This window comes from Platalea leucorodia, assembly GCF_965183815.1.
Source record: "Platalea leucorodia genome assembly, chromosome: 5".
Classification (NCBI taxonomy): Eukaryota; Metazoa; Chordata; class Aves; order Pelecaniformes; family Threskiornithidae; genus Platalea; species Platalea leucorodia.
Window position 1 is genome coordinate 45,846,328 of NC_138827.1, and position 18,292 is coordinate 45,864,619.

The window sequence follows — 18,292 nt, forward strand, 5'->3', positions numbered from 1 at the left end:
TTTTCCAGTAAGAACTGGGCAAAATAAGTTCGAAGCAGAAGCCAGAGTTTAGAGCCAAGCAGAAGCCAATTTCTTTTGTAAGGCAAACTGCTCACTGCAAGTGGTGTACAAAAAGCTTACAAGAGTGCAGGAGTCTTGTACTATGGGCACAATGCAAGCATCTCTTGCTCCTACAGGACCTCGTCTTTATTTTCCAAATAAAAAGCTTTCTGAGCAGAATGTGTTGGAAAAATACTGACAAAGCCTTGGAACAAAACCTAGACTACTCAAGTTCTCTGATACCGCATTTCCTCAGGAAGACACAGAGAAAAGAGGAAAAGATTGTGGAAAACGAGTGAAACTGGGTCTTAAAAGTAATAAAACTCTGTCATTCCTACTGGTTACTTTCTTACCTAAACTTTACTGAGGGGAGCTATCAGGACAGAAAAAGCATTCCTACTGGCCACATTAAGGGGATCACAGAAGACCATTGGCTTTGCAAGCAACAAATGTCAAAAGGGTGAAATGCCTGAAAGAAGAAAAAATAGCAGGACGCCTTCAGGAAAGTAAGGCTTGTAAACAGAGGATGATGTATTTTGTATGGAAACAAGGACTGACTTGTAAAAGGCTGATGTAAGGACATGCGAAAGGATCTGAACTGTTTTACACTAACTAGTCCCTGAAGCATCAAAAATATTCACAGTGAAAAATTCTGAACAATTTATTTCTGAGCAATTATCTCAAGACTTAAATCCCATATTTATCCTCTGATTGACATGACAGTCACACATTCATTAAATGAAATGTGTTTTAAACACTAAAATTTCAGTTATACTTAAGAAACTAATTCAAAACTTACGGAAACCTCAAATTTCTCTCTGTCCCAAGTACAAACAATCTATTCAGCTTGTATTTTTCATGCTGTCAAAACCTATGTGGGCACACAAGGGATTGATTGATAGGCTAGGCACATATGCATTTTTTTTCTGAAGTAATAGCTACTTCTTTACATCTGTGGCCTACAGATCCATAGATTAACTCCTCTGCCACCATATTGGCCTTTTTTCCTAAAATCAAGTATAATATGCTTAAACAATGAAAATACGGCAATATTTTACATATTTAATTTGATAAGCCTACTTACCGTAAATGTATAGTTTGTCAAGTACAAGAGATTTGCTTTTTCAAAATGACAATTTTTGGACTCTGTTCGTTCACCATTTTCCCAAGCCAATATAAATTTCTTTTCTGGTCCATACGCTTGTTGACCGTTGCAGTTAATTTGGACAACATTATCAGCTGTCAATATTGCATGAACACCAGTCACTTGCTCTGGTTCTGTTCACAAAAGAAGTGTTACTGGTTCTATTCTCATAATTTCAAATGAAACATTTCAACAGCTGTACATGTTCCTGTCTGTTTGTTATCTTCTCTCTTAATAATTTCATACATTTTCTCCCTTAAAAACTTAAAATTTAACAAGATAAATAAAAACAATTTTGAGTTAACCATAGGCTTATCTGAACTGGAAAAGGTGTAAAGTGGAACTAATCTGGGAACATCAGAGCTCTACTGACAGTCAGGCTGCAAAGATAATATGACGGCAACTGTCTTTCTTGCGTCTGACATCACTTTCTTATTTGAGGAATATGGGACAACAGAGAAGACAGGGGAACAAACAGTTTTCTGTGTAAGTGTATGTTTCAAAACTTCTGTAAATGAAATTTCCTACCAGGAGTTACTAGTATATTTTAATATTTGGAATAGTATCCTTTTGCTTGAAGTGTCACATTGTCTTAAAACTGGCCTAAAACCACAAAAACTTTTTACTTTTTAATGACAAGGAATGTATTAAGTCTAATCTGTGTTTTCTAACTCTAATTTTGCATGTTGTAACAAATGGGTTTCAGACTGGGGGCACAGCCCAAGGGACCTTTCACTGAGAGCTTATAAAACCTTTCAGAAAGTAAATAACCTTCTGCGTAAGGCAGCTCCATTAGCCACGTTTCAGTAGAACACTACCATGGAAATTTTCTTCAAAATCACTTCAATTTGCAAGCTAGCATATTAAAAAAAAAATAAAAATAAAAATAAAACAAAGTAAAAGGCAGCTGCTTTTTTTTTGTGTGTGATGAGCTAAGATGTGTGAGGCTTTACGAGCAGATCAAATATCCCACGTGGGGAGTGGCAGGATATTTTACTTGGCTGAGTGTGCAGTTACAACGTATCTGCTCATTTTTATCCACAGCGCAGATTTGTTAGATTCTTATTCAGCATACTACTGAGAGAGCTGTGACAAGGAGAAAATGAACGTTTCTGGAGGCAATGAGTTTGTTGTAGATGAAAAAAATATTTTATAAAATGTAGGGTTTTTTCTGCTTCCAAGGAGTTTTGCTCTACTGATATATTCTCTTGTTCAAGAAGCCCTAACACTCTTCCACTATCTGCTTGATCATGTTATCAACTGTTGTAACAGTTGAAGAAGGTTTAATAAATACCATTAATTCATGAAGGCAAGCAACGTGTTATTTTCTCAAAAAATAAGGCAACTGAGGTTGTTTTCCAGACCCATAAACTTATATTGTGGACTGTAATTGTCACCCGAGTTATTAAAATGAGTGGAGCCCCAGAAAGTGGGGGCTCCAAAATATACTATGCTCAAACTAGATCATCACAGAGAGAAAAATCATGATCATGCTCAAATTAGGGATGTCTAAAAATTAAAGACATTTTTTCAATCTCTGTTACAGTTAAGTCTCAGATCAAATGGTTTACATTATCAATCAATTCATTTACCACATTTTTGTTTTCCATAGGGCTTCAGGTGATAATTTTGATCCCTGTATTCTTCCAGTTATAAACTAAAATTTGTTAGCTCAATGACCCAGAGTAACAGGGAGATTCCAATGTTTTCATGGATTGTCTATAAAACTGGATACAAAAGCTCTGTATATTCCACAAATTCAAGACAATAGCCTGCCAGAAGCCCCTGTATTTCCCAGATATCTACAGAAACTCATTTAATAAAAACAGCAGTCAGATTTAATGTTCTTATATATCCATTTCTACACACTTTTCAGGAGTGCTAAAAGCAACAAAGATTTCATTATTCCGGGGGGGGGGGGGGGGGGGGGCGGGAATCACCACTTTAAACTATCATTACTAGCACAAAAATAATATTCTATTTTTCACTAAAAAAAAAAAAAAATCTTTTGCTTATTCAGTGAAAGCTGAGGAAATACTAAGTTAGTATCTTACCAGGTATAAACCATCATAGTTTCCCTATAGCTGTATCTCTACATTAGCTGAATCTGGAAGTGGTGAAACTAGAGCGAAAAAAGTACTGGAAGAAGTTAGATAAACATGGGGTTTGGGGTGGTTTTGTTTTGGGGTTTTTTGTTTGGTTTTTTTCATTTTTTTTTTTTCCTCAAAGAAAGAATTGAAACAGTATGAGGCTCCACATCTGAAGATTAAAAGGGTGGGGGGGAAAAAGCCCCAACAAAATAGAAAGGACCGTGTCTCTATTACTCCTTGAAAATCTCTGCAGTCTGTTGTTTTTTTGGGTTTTTTAGCTTTTCTTGTAGTTCTATCAATTGAACATGTATGGCAAAACAAAGAATCAGGATGATGGGGGTAAGCTTTTGAAAGCATACCCAAAAAGGTGCACAGACTTTTCTGACAGCACAAGGGTTGCCACACATTAGGCTTTAACCTAATGTGGAGTCTTAGAAGCCGACTGTGTACGTGTACATCCAAACTAACTGAAACCCGGTACAGACATGGGTATTGGTGTAGCCTGGGTAATGCAGGTCTGCTTTCAGCAAACAGGCAACTACAGAACAGAAGGTACGTTCTGTACATCCTTGGAGCTTTCATGCCACAAAGAAAAAAAAGAATGTTTTTCATTCTCTTTTTGTTTAATTTGAATCTTTTCTTTCGATTGGGACATAATGCTTTCTCAAATCCTATCAAGAATTTCAAAGGAATGCAGATTTTTTTTTTTTTAAATCTAGTATCTATAAGAAGAATACTAATACTAAATGCATAATTTAAAATAGATTAAGTAATTAAAAAAGAAACACTAATTATATGAATGTCAATAAAATTCTTTTAATGTTAATCACTTTCTTCGCTAATAGTAATAACATATATAAAATATAATGAATTACAATGGGAAAGTACATATTGCCTGTGTTAGTATCAGCCTTGTTCATAACAGTTAGCAAACAAGAGACTTACCTCCTGGTTCTGTTGTAAAGTCAAGTGTTTGATTATTTCCCATAAATTTTACACGTGTATATCTGCTGATCGTATATGGAGTCACAGATACAAAACCTTTGGCATAAGGTTCTAATCGAAGGCAAGTAAAGTTAGTCACGTTGACAAATTCTCCCCCTTTAAGAAAGAATGAAAAATGAAATTAACTAATGCAATTAATGAAATTTATGTTAGGAGCACAGGAACTCTTACGCTTCATCAGAGCTACCTGAAACCACTGTCATGTGTACTTCTATTTTAATTACCTTGTACGTGGTTGGTTTGTCTTGCTTACTAATGCTAAGTGAAGACTCAGGAAGAGGAACAAACATATTCCCCAGTCAAAAGGGTAGAAAGTCGACGTTTTGCTCTGTTTTGTTTTTTACTTTCTCAGTATGTCATTTAAATGGGTGTAATTAAAAACTAACATAAAGCGCATTGAGAGAGAGAGGCTCATACTTTCTTCTGTGTTCAGCTTGGGAAGGGGTTAATAGACAGATGTCCTAAGTCACTCATGCACACTGGGCAAGTCTGTTCTGGTATGATGCAAGAGATGTCATGTGCTTTTGGTAGTGGCAAGCAGGACAGAAAGAAATTGTATAAGAAGCAACATGAGCAAAGCTATTACCCACAGTGCAGCTGGGGCTTGGGTGGCTTGGGGAACTGGGGAGCAATGGCCTTTCCATGTTTTCTTCTGGCTGCTTTAGATGAGAGCTCCCCACACCCCAGCATAATACCTCAGTCTTCTACACTGGCCGAGCCAGACGAACCACAGAAACTGGCTGCCACACTTTTGGGTAGTGGTCAAATTCAGGGCATGGAGAATGGGAGAGACTGTTTATATCTAGGGAGCGCATGAGCATGACAGCCTTTGGTTCCTGTGGCAGTCCAGGTTTACAAAACATGAAGTATGTGAACAGAAAGAATTAATTAACCCAGGACTAGCTTGAACCTGACATATATTTCCTGGAATCATGTATCAGGCTCTTCATTTTCAAAACATCATTTTCCAGTCCTTGTTTTGAAGAAAAGCTCACACCTGGAAAACATGGTCCCAGTATAACAGATACAGACTTATCCACCTAAATGTAAGGTGGCCTGAAACAGCATATCTGAAAAGAACGACCATTTAATAGAAGACAACCACCTGGCTTTACCTTTCTAAACATGTATATGCTAACTGCCTTACTTAGGACCCCTGACTTTTACATATATTGCTGTTACTCAGAAGGCAGGTCCCTGTCTTCTCAGAGAATATATTACCAGCTACAGCAGCATTTTCTGAGACAGAGCACCATGCTACAAACTGATCAGGCAACTGGTGATTTTGTCATAACTTATTCTTAATACAAGCATGAGAACTGAAGGGTGACAGAGTTGCGTCCTGAAACAGTAAACTGAATAACCGTATGGTTCAACTGGAACAATCTCAAAGGAAAGAAACTTAAACATTTGTACAAAAAAAAAAAAAAAAAAAAAATTCTGCACAGTTTGAAGAGATTCCAAGATGGTTTGACAGTGCATCATGCTTGGTGCCCTGTAAATATTAAAACATGCAATGAATTATTCAATACTGAAGGGACATATACTTACCTGTGCCATTGCATATCACGTAATAGCCATGTATAGGACCCTTTGAAATATCGCTAGGTTCATTCCAACTAACTGATACACTTCTGGCATGACAGGCTACATTAAGGTTTTCTGGTGCTTCTGGAGCTGTTGTAAAAGAAAAATAACATGGAGGGAAGGAAATGTTTGAATGAAAATGTAGAATATTCCTCTTTTTACCTACTTTGATTCAATTAAATTTCACTGGATACTAAAGCAAGATACCAACAACATGTAATATTTTTCGTAGTCTATTTCATTCAAAGAAATTATACATAAGTATAAACTGAATATATGTAAAAGCGTCATATTAGAGCAATTTCATAAATTTAATTAATTCAGGATGAGGTGAATACAACAATATCACATATTACTAAAATTGTCCAACATTTCGAAATATGATACATTGCTTTGATTTCCTTATAATTTTAACAAACTTTAAATGTTTTGCCTGAATTTTATTTGCAGGTTACTTGATTTAGGTTGATTTCCTTTTTAATTCAGAAAAAAAAGCTAAGCTATTTCCAAGGACAATGTTTTGGAAAAACATATCATTTTATCTGGAGGCATTCTTTGCAATTATTGTATCACATCTTTCTTCAAACCAAGAATTTAATGCTTGTTTTTGACTAGGCCTGCACTTTTTTTTTAATTTGTCTCCATTCAAACTTCCTTACATTTGGCCATGTTCTCACCCTCAAAAAAAAGAAAAAAAATCACAATCTCTGAGAGAAGGAGAGGAAGGCATCAGACTGGAAGACTGAGAGTGAGGCTGGAGAGGGAAAGGAAGACGCCGACTGCATTCAAAGAACAACCACAAGGGCAGGAGACCAGGCGGGAGGAGCTGGAGGAGAACCTGAGAGTGGCTGAGCATGCTGCTCAAAATATATCTATCTTCAACCCCAGGAAACCCAGATAGTGGGACTCATGGTAGGGTTTTCCAGAAATATGTGGAACATAAAACAAAAATAAGCATTATTCTTACCCCCATAATCTGTTCCTATGGTGAAGGTTTGGTTGACAACATGCTCTTCAAAAACATGTATGGTACCAGTGCAGCTGTAGTTATGGTTGGGTGATAAATCGTTCAGCTCTTCACAAGTTTGATTTGATACTGTAAAGCCTAGTGAATCTGTAGACATTAAAAGAGTTTTAGCAATATTTTTCACAACTCCAAAAGTACATGGTACCATTTTACCTGGGATTTTCTCTAGCATATTTATTCAATATAATTTGTAATGAACTATCATAATATTCCAAGCAGAAGAGTGTACAACCTAATCCAATGACAAGGTTTTAGGTTCTTTTATACTAACTTAGTTAGCATAGGTCTTTACTTTTCATCAGTAAAGCTCATATAATTTGACTTTCTAAGAAAACAGCTTTCCCACAGAAATCCAAACATTTCATGGGATTCTGGCAGAACCCTGGCGTGGCTTCTTAGCCCTTCAGCTCCCTGAAACGTGAAATCTCCAGCCCTGGACGTTCATCGTGCATTTTTCACATGAGGACAGCCATATCTTCCCTACCACACTAGCTGCCTTTGAGACAGCATCTCCTCAGGCTGGCCAGCTCCAAGAGCAGAGAACCCGGACTCTCACTATCCAGGAGCCTGCAGAGCCAGCTGCCTGGATAGTCTGCAAGGGATCAGCTCACAGCAGATCCGCAGATTGCAGGATTTCCAAACTCTCAGTTCGCCTTCAGACCATCAAGCAGGACCTCAAAATCTTCACAAGTCTGCAATTTGTGAAGGTAGTAAACTCAGGAAATGAGCTCTCTGGGTTTGAACTTTCCCCAGATCTGCAGTGCATGGGATGGTAGTCCCCAACCTGGCAATCCCCGAATTCTGAACAGCCCTTCCCTCAGGCTGGCACAATTAATTTAAATCTGCCAGTCTCTCATCAAAAGATAACATCAACATTGCTTTTAAAAATAAATAAAAAAATAAATAATCAACTTTTAAAGTATCTTAGAAGTGTCTTACCTTTGCATTTAACAGTCACATTAGCACAGGAAAATGAATTTTCCCAACATAGCTTTGCAGATGTCACATTTGCATTCTTGACTTCGAAAGGATTCTTGCTTCTGTCTGAAAAGGATTAATACTATGTGTCACTATGACATTGATTATATTGATTCTTTAAATCGCAATTTGTTCTTTTATATTTGTTGACTTGTTCTGTAATATGAATATACAATTGGCACAAAATAATATACAAAGAATTTAACAAGAAATGGAAAGTAAAAATTGAAAAAGCCTACGTGAGATAAAGACAATGTTGTTATTCAAATAATAAATGCAACGTTTAATCCAACAATCTCTTCAGTGAACAAAACATCCAGCATAAATAATAGCTTTCAAGTGCTGTCTAGTTTGCTATTGCTAACCATGCTGCATGAGGACAATGTAAAGTTCCCTTTTTTCCTTTACAATGAGAAAATTACATTTTTTTACATCCTACTTTAAGAAAATACTGAGAGGTTTTAAGGTGCAACTTCAAAATGCAAAATATCTTGCAAACAAAGCACAGAGTATGAAAACCTTCTGTCTGACTCTCTGAAAAGAGACAAGAATAGACTAAGAAATCCAGGAAAGCTGAATTACTACATGACAAAAAATTAAAAAAAAAAAAAAAAAATTACTAAAACCCTTCTATACCTACCAGGCCGAATAATAAGAGTCTCTGTGCAATTATCAACTCTAACTGTGTATCTCATGCATCTCCGAAGTCTCGTTGTATAGGTGCTGGAATTCCCACCGAAGGTCTCGTTAGTCTCCAAAATAAAATAGTATCTGTTTTTTCTGAGATTTGTAAGTGTAACTAGAGCCGTGTTATTCTCATCTGCTCCACTTGTTATATTGTGCTTAATATGATCCTCTAAAAGAACAAGATAAAAATAGTAAACAATGATTTTATGACAATTTTTAAGAACCATTAAATGTTTTATGGCACCCCCAGCATCATGTCTTTTAAGAATCAAAAAATACAGTAAAATTAGCTGCTTCTGATTCTTTATTTTTATTTATCTTTTACTTTAAAAAATTGTTTAGTCAAAACAGAAAATTTCCTTAGGAAAATATTCTTTTAAATAATTCTCAAGTTAGGAAAACTAAAGAATTAAAAAGATGAACATTCCAGAACCAGATTTGCTTTAATTTAAAATGTCAGTTCAAAGTGAAATACTTTGCTTTGACACATTGAATCATTTGTTTGAACAGAAATTTCAAATTTTCTTATTCAAAGCATTTCATAACCATCTAGTAAATAATGGCTATAGTGTATTCCTGAAAATTAGAAAGGAGAGGTGTCTAATTCTGAAGAGAGATAAACCAATGTCCAAACTTTAGTTTTTCTTTAGTTATGAATTGCAGTTTTCAGCATGTGATTATCAGCATGATGGGGAAAAATTAGAGAGGATCTAGTGGAATGAAGGTAGATCTTTTCTGCAGCCCTGATATCAAAAGCCTAGTGCAGGGCAATTTAACAGAACTGTAAATGGAAATGAGAAGACCAGAAATGTTAACAACTTTAATCTTACTCTTCCAGAATTGGAAGACAGTTTATAAAATAACCTGAGATACTAACTGATCAGTTTTACTGTATTTTTTCTATATTTAAGTTTACTGATTTAGCCAAATTTCAGGACTGAGAAAAATAAGGGGTTTGGTTCTTACCACAAGGTTCTTCAGTTGTCCCTATGGAAGCTGCTATAAGAAGAGAAAACAAAATGAAGGTGCAGCTCAGCAGGTTTGTTTATTTTTTTTTTTCACAGAGCATTGGAGGAGGGTGACTGGTACTGCCCAAAACTCTTCATTCAATATATTCAATACAAGTAATTGTACTTAGCACTCCACTCACATTTGAAAAAGGGAAGAAAACATCAGCTACATATAACCCCATTTTTTAACTAGTTATTTTAGGGATCATGAGTCTTTCATCATTTTCCGATGACATCACTGACTGCAAATCAAACTGGTTATTCATAACATTTCTGCATACAAAGTTACACAAGAATATTCCAAAATCACACATTCTCATAGCGGTATGGTAAGCTATAGCAGTTTCCCAGGATACATATACTGTGGAACGGCTAACTGAACAGTATCCAATGTCACTAAAGAGACAAAATTTACCTACTTTTTTCACAGCTACTCTTACCTTTGGAAAGAGATTTATGCAATGGTACAGATTGTTTTACAACTATTTTACACTGAAATACGAAATTAATAATAAGAAATTATGAGCTGGTATTTAGAAAACCTGTACAGAAGCTTGAGCAAAGAACTTCATCCTGAAAACAATTACTTAAAAATATCCCTCCAGGCTGGGAGTCATCTGGATGAGTAGTGCCCTTAAGAAGAGGGTAAAATGAGACGGTCCAGTGGAGAGTTACCAGGATGGTTAGGGGCAGAAGACCCACAAGTAAAGGCTAAGCTCAGTCTGTCAAAGAGCTGAGAGCAACCTACAGCTCCTTGAAGGGCAAAGATGGTAAGAGTCCAACTCCTGGATGTACTTTGCTCAAGCACACACATATATTTTACCGAGCTGAGTAATTCCTTACAGCCCAATTGCAATAATAATGTGTGTAAGTGTTTGCAATATTAGATCCCAAGAAAATGTTAATGCTGCGTGAAACAAAAGGGAAGCCACTGGAAAACAGAGAAGCACACAGATCTGTGGATGTATTCATACTTTTTTGCTGCTTGGGCAAATTTATATGAATATCAAGAGGAGTACTGACACAGTAACCGACAGATTTACCCTCCGACTATGCCACTGTGTGGAAATAATTTCTATTTCTCACTTGTAGACAAGTAGCAGATCTGGTATCTTTAATATTACTCATAAAGTATTAATAAGATTCCTAAAAACACCCTTAAGTTTAATGCAGTTGTATGTCTAATTTGTATTCTTAAGTTCAATAAAAGAAATTCAAAACAAATTCCCTCATTCTAACACATTTTCCGTGCTTGCAGTATCATAATTGCAATAACTGTGTGCAAGTTTGTCACCTATCATGTGAGTGGGGATGATCCCAGTGTTTGCTGGCATGCTGACTGGTGAGATGGTGCCGTGCAAGGATGTTGAATTGTAATCATCTGTAAGGAAATAAACAACATATCAGCATTAAGAAGTAAAATTAATTATTTCATATGGCTATGTCATCAGAAACGTCTTACACTACAGCCCTTCTCCACTTTTTTTTTTCTTCTTGGATTTTCATTATTTAGAGAAGAGTGCTGAAAGAAAAATTATGTTAATATATCCAATAAAACAGAAAATTAGTATTTAAATAGAAAGCAACCTTTTAGAAATATACCACTTACTAATTAATTTTGCAATGTAAAAGGACATTTTTTTGTCATTATTTGGGCATAATCCAGGATGGAGTCAACACAAAAATGGCATTAATAATTGTGAACCAGGAAAAACTAAAACATTTTGCTATGTTCTTACAGTAAAACACAATGATGAATAGTGCCTGTGCTCTTTCAGAAACAAGCACTCCAGTAGTGTTCGTTTGCCAGATCACATACCTTGCTCACTATATTACTTACTATATCTCAGTATTTATCTCCCTGCTTATAAAACACTGACAGGTGTCTACATTCTCTTTTAGGTCCATACCCATTGTTCTGGCTTTGGCAACAGCCTCGTTGACAGCAGCTGGCATTTTGATACTACTGTGATGACTACAAGCCTTGGCCATCAGATACCAGATCCTGGAAATAATTCTGGTATTGCCACTATGCCAAATTGCAGATACCTTTTCTTTTTGATGAACCATAAGCTGGAAAAGGCTACCCTGAGGCTGAATTACTTAGTTTTCCAGTACAGTAATTATTTAGTTTTCCCCTACAGTTCACAGAGCAGTAAGTGGCATCCAAAGGAAGACAGCAAACCTGATGAAGCATTCTTGAAGGCAACGGGAGTGCGTGTGGTGAGGGCAGCAGTGCTGCTGCGTGGTAGGTTGCTGAGTCCCGTGGCAGGGACGGAGCCTGTGTGCGTGGAGAGGTATGTGCTGTCTGCAGGAGAGACACCTGTGGTGAGAGGTACAGCAGTTTCATTAATGCTGCGGAGGCTGCCCAGTCAAGGAAGGACACAAAGCTGCACACAACACAGGACTGCGGTGCTGGAGTTCTCTCGTACTGAGGCACTGTGAATTTGTTAGTAAGCAAAGGCACACTGAACGCTCAAGGTGTTAGGGAGTCCAATAGGTGTCAGCTGAACATCCAGTAAGTATAATCCTTTTTGGCACTGACTGCACCTCTTTCATGCTAAATGTTGTTTTAAAGTATACTCAAATTCATGACTCAAACCCAGACTTGTCTGATATTCTTGCCTTTTAAGACAGTGTATTTCACAATATTGGGCTGAATGAAAAGGCATTACACACTCTGCAAGATAACTGTGTTCAGGAAAAGGAGAGGAGAAATGACCAGGAAAAAGCATCAGTGCAGTTCTGTCATGTAAATTAAAAGTTTCTTACCAGATGTAGTTGCTGTTGACTCAACTCCTTAAAAACAGAAAGAGAGAGAGAAAGTGTAAATTAAACTTTCAAGGAATTAAACACAATCATATGCCAAAAATATAAAAATAAACTTTCCTTCCTCCCATCTATCAGCTGAACTTTCTCCAAGGAATTACACATTCTTAAGTAATATTTAGTGGCATGTAGCAACAACCAGATCCCCAAAATATCAAGCATATGATATGGGGACTGATATTGTCCACATTAAAAATCACTTTTCCTTGAGCCAGGAGTCTGTGCTGTGCAGCCTGAAGGGTGGAGATAGCATCAGGAAGGCTGCGGTGGATGCCAGTTCAGCTTGAAACAGAAGAGCAGCAATGTCGCAGTCCTGAATTCACCATTACCTTCAGCAGTGCCTGCAGGTGAGAGTGATGTGGAGCGTGCAGGTGGAGGTGACACGGGGGAGGGAGAGCTGGCATTCACCAGATTTTCATCTCCTGCTGCACAGTGGGGAAAAATATCATCAGGTGAGCAATGCATGAAAGTGAGAAGCTCATTGCAAGCAGAAAGGCTGCCAGCTGCTCTCTGAATTATATTTCTCCCTCCAACACTGGCAAAAAGAACACATTTACATTGCTCTCCAGTTCATGCACAGGCTGTGCAACACATCTGCTTGGATTTACTGCAAGAGCATGGCTTGCGATTAGGTCTGCAAGACCACTAATTCCAAATTCCCACCTATTTGGGATTCCTTTGTGGCGAAGAGACTTGATCATCCTTTAGCAAGGTGTGGGGGCTGCACTGATTTCAGGTGTTTGCAAACACCAGCTGAAGGGGGTGAATTAATGTGCAGGTTGCAAAAAGCCCAGACCAATTCAGGTGTTTTTGTTTTGTGTTGTTGACCCAGGAAGGACCCTCTTCCCACAATCATCAGATACTGCTGTGGTGCCCAAAGGGGTCTGCATGAATAGTAGGGAAGTGCCACTGTGACAGCTCAGCATGAAACTCTCATCTGAGAGCTTAAGGGAAGGGATGTCCATAAGGAAAACATGAACTCATAACAACAGCATGGTATAGCTTGAATTCTAATCACTTACTTTGAAAAGCGTATTTCAAATCCTCACCTTTGATTTAATTAAAATAAAAATACTAAATATGTCCTCATCAGATTAACAACTTTTGCTGTAGTATAAGTGACCTCAGACAACATAAATCGCCAGATTGCTTTAACAGTGATGGAGTCAACCAACATATGATAGAAGTAGATGCCAGTTCAGCTTGAAACAGAAGAGTAGCAATGTTGCAGTCCTGAATTCACCATTACCTTCAGCAGTGCCTGCAGGTGAGAGTGATGTGGAGCGTGCAGGTGGAGGTGACACAGGGGAGGGAGAGCTGGCATTTGCCACATTTTCATCTCCTGCTGCACAGTGGGGAAAAGATATCACCAGGTGAGAAATGCATGAAGGTGAGAAGTTCATCTATAGTAGAAAAAGGCCAATGGTTTGCACAACTTTCTCTGAACCATGTTTCTCAGGACAGATTTGACTGGGGAATACTTAAATGTTCTCATGTTTAACGATGTATTTTGCATTATCAAAAGCTAAAACCCCCAAAATCTTTCTCATCATCACACAGCAGTGTATAAAAGTCCACACAGTATCAACAAATAGAGGGTGACTTTTCACTGAATGAAGAATGACTTTATTGCTGAGAAGAGATACCAACACTAATTCTGTTGTCAAGAAAAATCCTACCTGTCTATAATCCTCACTATACAAGAGCTGGAAAGCCCAGCCTCAGCATTGCTGAAAGCTGTTTGCTTTCCCTAATATTAATTTCTAAATGGCAGTGCCCTTCCTGGACCATCCGGCTGGTATTTAAGAATCTCTCCAAATAACTCTTAACTCCAGATTATAAATTACTTCCTGACTTGAGCTGGGAGATATGATCTTTTCACACCTATGAAAACAAGCCTCATTTTTACACTCTGCTTTGAAATCCTGACCCAAAAATTTTTGTATTTGTGTAATGTAAAATTTCTGTTGCGAGAAAGAGAGAAAAAAATAAATGGCAATGGCTGGAACCATGAGTTTGTTCTCATCACTATATCTTTTACTCATTTGGAGGATTAGAAGCTTCTACTTTGACATAAGAATCCTGAAAGCCATCCCAAAAGCATGCCTGTTCCCTCAAGACATCTCTCTCTAACTCAGCCTGCTATGCTTTCAGCAAGGAACAAACTTCCACTTGTTCACACATTCCTTGCTGTGACTGTCCACCATCTTTCATTCACCTGTTTGGCTCTTCCTTTCTCTCCCTTTTTCTACTAGTTCTTTCCCACTATGTTTCTTTCCTGGATATTTTTTTTTGGGGGGGGGGGGGGGGGCAGGGGAGGCACGTGTATTTTTCAAATAGTACTTCAGTTTTTATAATTTCTCTGTTACTTTATCTTCCCTACATGGTACTTCACAACTGTTGTAGCTCTGCTCTTTTAAAAATAAAATCCTTCAACTTTTAAAACAAAAACCCAGGTTTATGTGAAAAACTGCAATACTTATGAAGGATACATGTTCTGTTCCTCTGTTCATGTGCCAGGGTCAAAACCATGTCTCTCATCTCTGACACAGAAGCTCAACATAGGCAGATGTCCCAGGACTCCAAAGACGTTCTCCTTATCAATCCAACAAGCAGCAGCACACGTGTTGGCTGCTCAATAGCCACCATGGATTCTGCACCCCGTATGGACAGTTCAGAAGACCAACAATAGCCATTAAAAAAACACGACCAGTGACGACAAGTCACCTGTGGAGAGTGAGCAATTTATGCTCAGAACTGTCACGAAATGTGCATAAACCATGATATAAAAATGAATGTAAACAAAAGCTAAAATCTTGTAAGTACTTTCCTAGTGAGCAGTTGAATTTGTTGTGGACTGTACATTATTCAAGATCTCTTCCTACAAATTAAAATTTGGAAAAAGACAGTAGTCTGATATTTTAAAGAAAAAGTATCAACAGAAGTCAAATGAAGCTCAGCTAAAAACAGTAATGCACAGCTAGCTACTTCATTCATCATTTACAGAAGTGGGGAAGTGTGTTGCCTAAAATCTGGTCCATGAGATGAGGATATAGGCCTGCCTATAGTTTGTCTGAAATCATATGAAACTGTCAAAATACAATTGCTCTTAATTGTAATAATATAATCTGTAAAAAATGTACTAGACTGACAACAGACTGAATAACATGGGTTTAGAAGCCACTATATTAACAGCTCTAGTATGTTAACCCATTTATCTATATATATCTCCACTGAAACACAGGACCATGTATACTGCTCAGAGCTACAAAATATTAGTGGATGAAGCTTCCTAACCTGAGAGATGTTACAGACAAGAAACAAAAATATAGATGATCTTTTGACCTATCAATATATCTTCAACCTATCAATATATCTTCAGCATCTCAAATCTCCAGTAAGGACTGGAACATTTATTAATGGCAATTGTGCAATCTAACTGTATACATTAAACTGCCAAGGAACCTTCTAAAAGCTAAAATGTATATTCATTCATATTTGCCATGAGCAATTCATTTTCAATGTATCTTCATGTTTTTTAAATTCAGTGTTTGAAAGCAGGCAGTTGGTCACTCTAAATTCCATAATACGATTTTTCTTTCTTCAACTGGCTTATCAGCTGAAGAATTAATTATTCCCCCTCCTTTCCAGATTGTACTTTCGTTCAGCATATTAAATATACCTCAAGCCTGAAACTAACTTTCTATGAGCATCTACGCAGATCAACTTTCACTTAAATAACTGTTTCCAAGAAAAGAATAAAAGGAGTTGCAGAAAAAGTCCTAAATGAAACTCTGCTCAGAGATTAGTGAAACATTTAGAAATACTTTTCAAGCTATTTACTGATCTCTAATGCAAACATGATGGAGATAAAACTATATACTTCAAGATTCCTTCTTCCAAGTGAAGATAATATGAGCAAAAGAGGGCTCATAAGGTTGTCACAGTGTTGTATTTCTGGTTGCCTCATTCACTCTTTAAGATTCCCGTGAAAGTAATTTTCCCCATCCTCTCCCTGGTAAAGTTAGGAATAATGCTAGTAGCTTAAATATAACGTGAGATTTATTGCTCACTCACAGTGGCAGATGCTAAATATTACACACAATCATAGAACTCGAGGTTGGAAGTGACCTCAAGAGATCGTCTAGTCCAACTGCCCTGCTCAGGCCAGTGTCAACTAGAGCACATCACTTCTTAAAACAGTTTGGAAAATAATAGTCCTAGATTGCCCTTTTTTCCCTCCAAATAAGCACTGGCATTTTGGCAGAACTTCACAGCAGTTTTATGTCCTTCTAGGCATTTTAAAAGTCTCCTGCTCTTCTATGATTCTATTCCATTGTATGATTTATTATAGCAACAGAATAGGATGCAGTTGAAAAGAATTCAATAGGTGGCACCAGAACACTAAAAAACTCCTCTCAAACGGCAAAGCAGCTACATTTCCCCGTATAACCTTATTGAGAGATGCTAGATAAACTGAAGGAAAATAAAGAAGGATCCCAACACACCAGACTGTGTTACTCCAATATTCAATAGGCATATCGCTACACTTTATTTTTCCCCAAATGACCCACAGCTAACAAATACGTCTGAGCTAACGTCAGGTTAACAAAGTTAACCTCAAAGTCAAAACTGTCTGCTCATGTTTATATTCTAAAACATATCTCTGGAATCTTGAAGGCTGAAATCTAAGAATATCTTTAAAATTTAATAAGGATGTCCAACCCCCAAAAAACATTCTGTGTAGTATGAAAGCCTGATGATTATCAAACTAAGCAAGTTGGTCTGGGTTTAAATAGGAACTATCCCAAACCTTTTCACAAATCTTAAACTGCATCCAGCCATAAGACATTTTTAAGATAATATGTGTAGTATAGGCTCAGACAACCCAAGTGGAAGAATTAAAGTGTACAAAAAGTCATACTACTGAAGGACTTTTCTAAGCTTCCCTTTCCCTTCTCTTGATTTGGCCACCAGTTGGTTCCTGCTGACCTACCCGAAAGATTTGCGACACATCAGTAATGTTGGAGCAGATCTGGCCTTAGTTGGGTGCCCTGCAAAAAAATACAACCAGCACATCTCACAGGGAGATGGGAGCTTGGCTAATCGCTTTCGTTCCCCTTCCTCTCACTACCAGTTGGCAGACAGAGTGCAGCTGCTGCTTGAAAGAAAGGTTTTAGATGAGATGACAGGCTGTCAAAGAAATGCACCTAAAATGGATGAGCTGACCACCCTTTCTCCTGAAAGCTCAAAGTCATACAGGCCCTGGGAGTGAAACATGGAACTACCATATTTTGGAGAAATCTTTCAAAGTTCAACAAGAAAAGTAAATGGGAAAACTGTGAAAGAAACCAGGCCACAAAAAAAAGGCAAACACTTCAAACCCCAGGGACAGCTGGCTATACAGGTCACATTTGGCGGTACAGGAGCTGCTATATCGCCGCTGCAGTGAACTGTGGTCGCACCCATAGACTAACTTACTGCTTGCTGCTGTCATCCCAGGAAAGAGAATAAAGTGAAAATGCTCTCCACTTGGCAGGACCAAGCGACTCAACAGAAGACAACTCAGACCTAGGATACGTTAAAAGATACTGTGTTCCAAGTAAGTCCAGGGTCTGATCTTCTTAAGCAGAAGAAAGGGCCAGCACACATTTCCTGTGTGCGTGTGTTATTAAAGGAAACTCCAGCTGATAAGACAGAGATACTGTTGGATCTGCATTAAGAGCCGAAAAACATTATCATATTTATATGGGCAAAAATACATTAGCTGATGACAGGGACCATGCCTTTTAATTCCATTCTGCTGCTTAATTGGCAGAGTGGGTAAAATGGACCCTGTATGGTATTTCCTGCTGGGCTGGGCAGGGGACTGCGTTTGCATGCCAGTAGCTCAGGC

At 37.7% G+C, this 18,292-nt stretch overlaps 1 protein-coding gene across 10 annotated transcripts in view; it reads right to left on the reverse strand.

Annotated features, from left to right (window-relative positions):
- Nucleotides 1-18,292, reverse strand: part of PTPRC (protein tyrosine phosphatase receptor type C) — a 65,550-nt gene that overhangs the window by 16,592 nt on the left and 30,666 nt on the right. Inside the window, exons 3-14 of one of the 10 annotated variants that reach the window (XM_082314409.1) lie at nt 13,646-13,738; nt 12,726-12,821; nt 12,340-12,366; nt 11,753-11,890; nt 10,862-10,948; nt 9,524-9,556; nt 8,511-8,726; nt 7,832-7,936; nt 6,833-6,979; nt 5,830-5,955; nt 4,219-4,374; nt 1,124-1,317 (exon numbers count right to left, since the gene is read on the reverse strand). In XM_082314409.1, the coding sequence (XP_082170535.1) occupies nt 1,124-1,317; nt 4,219-4,374; nt 5,830-5,955; nt 6,833-6,979; nt 7,832-7,936; nt 8,511-8,726; nt 9,524-9,556; nt 10,862-10,948; nt 11,753-11,890; nt 12,340-12,366; nt 12,726-12,821; nt 13,646-13,738 (1,418 nt within the window). Of the gene's footprint in view, nt 1-1,123; nt 1,318-4,218; nt 4,375-5,829; nt 5,956-6,832; nt 6,980-7,831; nt 7,937-8,510; nt 8,727-9,523; nt 9,557-10,861; nt 10,949-11,752; nt 11,891-12,339; nt 12,367-12,725; nt 12,822-13,645; nt 13,742-18,292 lie in introns of all 10 variants that reach the window. The other 9 variants (XM_082314410.1, XM_082314407.1, XM_082314411.1 and 6 more) reach the window with 9 other exon arrangements.